Here is a 7,500-nt window from a genome sequence, read left to right as displayed (position 1 = left end):
AACGGCCCGGGATAAGTGATCATTCCACTATATATGGGGGACAAGGTCTTCACTTAGGCCCTCACTTCTTTCCTCACCATGTTGTTTCACACAACACAGAGAGGGTGGTGGGGGGTCAACACGCTCGGGGAATTGGATCCGAACCTTAACTGCCGTGATTGGCTCCAACAGTGAAGGACGGTGAGAGAGGGAGAGGGAGCAAGACATGAAGGGAGAAAGAAACCCTGGCTCAATGCCACCTGTGCTCCTGATAACAAGCTATCAAAATGGCGGGTCATTTTCAGTCGCCATTCTCCCTGGTCAGTCGAGGTTCCATTACCGCCCGTGAAAACGGCCCCTGCCTGTCTGCGATTATTTTGACCAATATTGCGATTGCGATTGAATGTGTAATTTTTTATAATTTATTAAGTTCCTTATGTTGTGTATTATTCACAAAAAAAATAAAAACATTTAGTATGACCAACACAACATTTGAAGCAGTCAACATAAAAACTGCTCTTTCCTTTAGGCCAGGCCGATGTGTTGAGGTTAATTTATATCATAAACTTCTTTATTTAACTATTGAATTGTAAAATAAAAATAAATGAATCGTACTGATTTCCAGTCAGTAACGCTAAGAAATCGCTTTTTTTTTCGCAGCCTTCGGGATTTGCATACCGCGTTCTATTACATCGCGATTTCGATTTCAATTCGATTAATCGTTCAGCCCTACTGCGGACCCTCCCTGCTTGGAAGTGCTCCTCAAATCAGAGGAAGGAGAATGATGGGCAAAATCCCAGGCTGCTCAATCAACCCCATATGAGTGCCCCAGAGAGAGGGGCGAGTGGACTCACAGAGGTGTGTTGGACTACCTGTTAATAATAAAAAAAATAAAAATAACAGCGAATGAATGGGGGGTTTAAATGTCCAGGGGGGGTTTGGTGGAGAGTCCAGACTGAATTGTAGCAGAAAGTACCATTATTTAAAGAGGAAGGTGTCACGCTCTGTGGTTTTCTGATATAAGAAAGTACCGCTTCATGCAATGTGAGAAAATCACAGTCTGGAACATGGACTCCACAGGGGGATGCGTGGAGAAGAATGGCTCGTCGTTTCTCAACGCAAATCCAAGTGAGGTTGATTTTGCAGACTGCGATATATTTACAGAATGCGGATGAGGCAGTACTCTCTTATATAAGAAATCAGCCATGCATTCCCCTTTAATTGGTCCGTGAAACTACACAAGTACGAACATGAAATTCAAACCAGAGCACAGAAAGTCTACTTTATTATTCATTGTCATGATTCGAACTTGTACAACCACAACCCTCCTTTAACCAACATGACAGACATGGCGGTATCTCCCTGTCATCATCATCATTATCATCATCATCATCATCATCATCATCATCATCATCATCATCATCATCATCATCATCATCACCACCTGCTCCAGTGTCCACATGAGAACATCTCACTCCACATTGTTAGCAGCATTAAGCCGACCAGGATAGAAGAAATGAGGTGACACATGAACATGTATCACTGAAACTTCCTGGGGCCAAATCAAGTCTATATCCATCACACCACAGAGAAGTACAACACTCATGACATGGTCACCTATCAACCACGGTCAACACGTATTACTCAGCAGCGATTTTTTTGACACCGTAACAAATATTACAATTATTGTCATAAATTACATAAATATCAAAAGACACAAAAATACAGTTTTTTTTCTCTCAAGATTTTTTCTTTTTCCATTTCAGTTTGTTTACTAACCAACTATTCACACATTAATAACAATGTATCACTTCTGGGAATATAAATATCTTCCATACTGGTGCCTAGCGTGTTACATGAAGAGAATAATGAGGTCATAAAATCATAGAGGCAGACTCCGGTGAATATATAATGTGTAATAATATATAATAATCATACATAATCGGGACAATCACCTTTGTGCCGTGGCATCACAAACATTGAATCCAAAATCTTCCAAAACAGTGGAGTGACGGTGTTTCTACGATCTCAAACAGTTACCATGACTACCATGATGTTGAAGATGGGCTGGCCGCCATCTATTCCAACTAAATTAATCCCAGCTCTTGGTTTTTGGCTTTCATAGTGTGACCATAACGATCATTTGGTTATTGTGTCTCCAGTGTTACTCTCTCAAGACTCTGCGAGGCTCGCAAATTGGAAACACTCCGGACTAGAGGTCTGTGCTGCTGACAGTTACATTTCGGAGTAACCGCATCCAGAAATCCGGAACCGGATCCGGCGTATTTCGACCAATCAGGACACTGTGTTCTTGAAAATACATGATCGGTCACAAATTATTCGGATCCGGTTCTTTTGACCCAGTAAATGGCTACCATAAGAACAGCGTGCAGACCGGAGGTTTTTGCAAAACAATGCGAGCCAATCATCTGTCTTCTGAGACTAGGACTGTCTTCCATGCTGTTCTGTTCACTGAGACATTGCGGTAAAACAGAATATGTTTTACAGAGCAACAGAACAACCGTCAAGACTTCAACAGTGTGGGAATTCAACTGCCGACTCATTAATATTGTCCTCGAGAAACTGACCGAGCAAAGTAAGGGAAAGCCCTCTGATGCAGAGGGGCGGACCTTCTGACACTCTCAACCAATGAATGACGACCAGTGGAACACAGCATGCGGGAGGGGGAGGAGCTACATCTCTGTGGTCACCAACCAATAGAACGCTGTACTGCACTGTGAAGGGCTTAATAAATACATCCCATAATATGTCACTACTGAAAATTAAAAACGTGACAATCACAGCAGGATGTGACGGGCGGGGTTGGGACACTCACGTATTGATTTAAAAGACGTACATAATCATGATTATACAGCTTCCCGTGATCCTTGCTAGCAAAAGTGGTGGCGGCGATGCCCAGGCGATATGTGGGTCTGTAAAGCATTGTGATATTATTTTTGAACAGTCTGTGTTTGAGGCGATGAGAAGCATTTGCTGTAGTGGTGGGGAGGTCATCTGGAGTTACGTAACTCACAAGCCACTGTCACTGCCCAATGAACTGCAGATTGGTTTGGATGGATTCTGCCTCAGCTCTCTCTGTCCACTGAAGTGGAACCATAAGTTCAGAAAGTTCATCGATTTCCCGCTCGGATTTGGCTGCGTCGCGCCCGCGTTTGTGTGTGTGTGTGTGTGTGTGTGTGTGTGTGTGTGTGTGTGTGTGTGTGTGTGTGTGTGTGTGTGTGTGTGGGTGTGTGTGTGTGTGTGCGTGCATTGGGCATGACGCATGCAATGTTGCTTACACCCCACCGGATCAAACCAGCCCGCCGGCAGCTGTCAGTCAACAGGGTCGCTGGTCGGAGTCCTTAAAACTAGACTATGGAAGCACAGGCACCAAACACGCACACACACACACGCACACACAACACACACACACACACACACACACACGCACACACACACACACACACACACACACACACACACACACACACACACACACACACACACACACACACACACACACAGCCATACGCCCGCACACACACACACACACACAAACATGAGTGCAGTCGTGCACACACACGCACGCACGCACACACACACACGCAACACACACACGCCTGCACACACACACACAAAGACGAGTGCAGACGCGCACCGCACACACATTCACACACACGCACTGTCTCAGCATGTGGTTGTCCTTCAGTTATGTACAAAGCACAAGCAGTTTGAATTACAGAAAATATTTCCTCCTGATATATGTATATATATATATGTACGAGTATGAGTACAAATGTATGCATCCTGTACACAAAAGATTATCGCAACCTTCCGTAGAATTGTCTGTATTTTTCATCACAGGATAACGAAAAATACCTGAGCCAAATCTATCGTAGCATGCCTCAAATATCCGCCGACACAATTCCACCTCCGAAATACAAAATATATTTATAGATATACATAATGTTGTTTTTAAATAATTTGTGTTTTTTTCCATTGCTACATTTACTACTGCCTCTCCATGTACCTTACTCCATGAACACATCATAATACAAACACACACACGCCCACGCACACACACTCACACTCACACACACACACACACACACACACACACACACACACACACCCACGCACGCATCCACATCGTGGTTAGTGTCAAAAACACTGGAAATCAGTGCAAAATAAAGAACATCTACTACAGTGGAACGCTACTCTAATCACGTGACAATGAGCTTATACGCTGACTGGCTGATGTTTCGTTCCGTGTGAGCGCATCTGTTTGTCCGGGAGGGGTGGGGGGCAAGGGGTGTGTGCGTGGGGGTGTTTGGGTGGGTGGATGGGTAAAAGGGGGGGTGGGGGGGCAGCTGGTTCCAGCGGGTTTCAGCGGGTTTCAGCGGGTTCCAGCACACTGACGTGTGAGCGTCCAGAGCTCTGGCTAAAAAACAGCCGCCATTTTCCCCCCGGTGCCGGGGGACATGGGAAACCTTGCGTCAACATTGACCCCGCCCCGTTCCTCGTTCGCTCAACCAACCTGACACGAAGGGCTTCCTTCAGTGAGCCGCCTTAGTCCGACCCACAACCCGCATTCTCGCCGACGAAGAACCGCCTTCCTCATCCTCGATGTTCGGTTTTTCCCGGGCGGTCCTCCCGACTCTTCGGCCTCCGAACTCCGAGGCGGAAGAAAAAAGGGCAGGACAGAACTCTCGGCAGCGACTGGCTGCTGCCGGCTGTCACTCCGCGCTCGGTATGCTGTTGCCCTGGTGCTGGTTCTGGCGCTGGCCGGGCCCCGTTGCATTCTGGGAGCTCTGCTTCTTGAGCACTCGGTTGATGATGTCACTGCAGGTCTTGCGGTACTGGTGGCGGAGCAGGGAGTACACGAAGGGGTCGCACGCCGCCTTGCTGTACGCCAGACAACGGGACGCGATCCCCCAGTGAGGGTTGATAGGCACGGCGGGGAATAGCTCCACAATCCTGCAGACACACACATCAACACACACGGAGAGGCGCACACACGCACACGGACACACACACACACAGACAGGTGCACCCACGCATATACATATAGAAACAGACACGCGCAAACACACACACACAGACACACACATACACACACACACACGCAAACATAGACACAAACACACACACAGACACACACACACACACACACACACACACACACACACACACACACGCAAACATAGACACACACGCACACAAACACACACACACACCGACATGCGCACACACACACGCACATGCAAACACACACACACACAGACACGCACACAGACACACACAAATACATGCCCACGGACACAGAGAAGACAAGAGGAGAGAAGGCAGGAGAATGAAAAGCAAATAGTGATTCCGTAAAGGACAAGCATGCCCTGATGAACCAAATTGGTCCATCGAAGAGGGGGAAAAGAAAATGGGAAAGAATCCGGGAAGAGAAGATCTACCATTAGCTCAGTACAACATAACATATGTCTATGTTAGCAGCATGACATATGTCTGATAACTGCTCGGTCCACCAACCCTACAAGAACCGAACATGTAATGGAGTGTAAACCGGGGATCTGTCTTTTAGACGTGTCGGGATAATACATGACGAACATTAGAAAAGGACTCCCAGAAAACGAGCCGTCGAAGAAACCTGCGTCTCTAAAGATGCTGTATGTATGCATTAAGTTCAGCAGCTTAAACGATGCTGTGTGTAAGCATTAGGTTCAGTAGCATTAACGATGTCGCGTGTATCCATTGTGTCTTTCTCATACCGAAGGGAGGAAAGATAAACCACTGCCTTTATGTCTTGTTTCCCCTCACTGTTAATTTGACACTCTTTTGTTAATTGCTTTTTATTGTGGCTTTTCCACCTTGTTCTAAGCGTCTTAACCCAGTATTGATTAGTCATGTCTGCCCAGCCAGCACAGATACATTCTGAACCGATCGATTCCGAAGCGGGATCCTCTCATGTTCTCCCTTTTCAAGGATTTCTCCTCTGCCCACTCGGCTTCATGAAACTGACTGAACCGTCTGAAGGATGGGTTGGTTTTAAGGCGCTGTCGGTGGCATTTATGAGCCAGTATTATAGTGTCGGTTTGTCAGAAATGCCACGGCCATCCGTCAGATATTAGTGAATGAAATGCCGTTGTTTTCTTTTACTTATCTATTTTATTATTTCATTTTATTGTATGACATTGTTTCTATGTGAAGCACTTTTTCAGCCTCGTGTATGAAAAGTGCTACATAAATAATGTGGCCTTGCCTCTTTGAGAATATCTTTCCGTGTTGACTACGCCTGCTCTTAAAATTCAGATCGCTCACTGCAAATTTCTGACCAATCAGAGCACCTCTTTATTTGGTTCTGGGAATCAATCCAGCCAATCACGGGTAATGTTTACCGACAACAGCTTTAAGGGGAATCTTTCATTCTCAAATGCAGACCTCTGAGTTCATGTGTATCTTTGCGATATCAATAAAACGTTCAGAGCAAAGGCATTTCATTCTGCTTATTAATAAATACGCTCATCAGCTCCTATTCCATGGCCGCTCCTGAGAGATGCATTACGGGATAATGTGTTTATCTTGTAATCGGTCGGTCGTTATCTATTGTTTTTTAATGGCAGCTTTCTAATTGACTCGGCTTCACCCCAATCAGAGCACCGCATGTAAAGACGTGGTTCATCTACGTCAGCAGGACAGCTCATTGCTCTCGAACCCCGTGCTAATGATAATTGACGTGACATTTTGGCGCCATCGCCTCATCAGGGTAACGGCGTTGCCGGTGACGCCGTTACCGGAGCTAATGTGTTGTTGTGAGCAGCGATCAGACACACCGCTGCACCGCGCGCTGCGTAGGCGAGTGACTGTCTTCTATCACTGGGCGGTGCTAGGCTCAGCTGAACATCATCCATGGTGTCCAACACACACACACACACACACACACACACATACACACAAATGCACACAAATGCACACACACACACACACATGCACGAACACATGCATACAGGCACGCATACATATACACCTAGATGCCCACACACACACACACACACACACACACACACACACACACACACACACACACACACACACACACACACACACACACACACACACACATAAACCAAAATAGACATGCCCTCAAACACACACACACACACACACACACACACGGACACACACACACTCACACACAATTACACTCAAATGCACGCACACACATGCACAAACACACACACACACACACATGCATGAAGCCATGCATACAGCCCTGCATACACAGACACACACATGCACACACACACACACACACTAAAATAGCCATGCCCTCAAACACACACATACCCACACTCACACACAGTCAAACACAAATACACAGACACAAATGCATGCACACACATGCACGAACATGTACACTGTTACGTCATTATAGGGGCAGTTATTGTGTTCGCGCAGCTGTGCTGTTCTCCGCACCTGATCCCCCTCCACGGACTGATTGTGGGCGTGGCA

The 7,500-nt window shown here is 46.3% G+C and overlaps 1 protein-coding gene across 1 annotated transcript in view; it reads right to left on the bottom strand.

The window, feature by feature from the left end:
- Nucleotides 1-4,340: 4,340 nt before the first annotated feature.
- Nucleotides 4,341-7,500, bottom strand: part of LOC115530668 (G-protein coupled receptor 26) — a 7,340-nt gene continuing 4,180 nt past the window's right edge. The window contains exon 3 of the mRNA XM_030339358.1: nucleotides 4,341-4,956. Coding sequence (XP_030195218.1) covers nucleotides 4,716-4,956 — 241 coding nt within the window. The 3' untranslated portion in view covers nucleotides 4,341-4,715. The remainder of the gene's footprint in view (nucleotides 4,957-7,500) is intronic.

The sequence above is a fragment of the Gadus morhua genome, chromosome 18 (genome assembly GCF_902167405.1).
Source record: "Gadus morhua chromosome 18, gadMor3.0, whole genome shotgun sequence".
NCBI lineage: Eukaryota > Metazoa > Chordata > Actinopteri > Gadiformes > Gadidae > Gadus > Gadus morhua.
The sequence above is the reverse complement of the archived record's forward strand: the minus strand, read 5'-3'. Positions and strand labels throughout refer to the sequence as shown.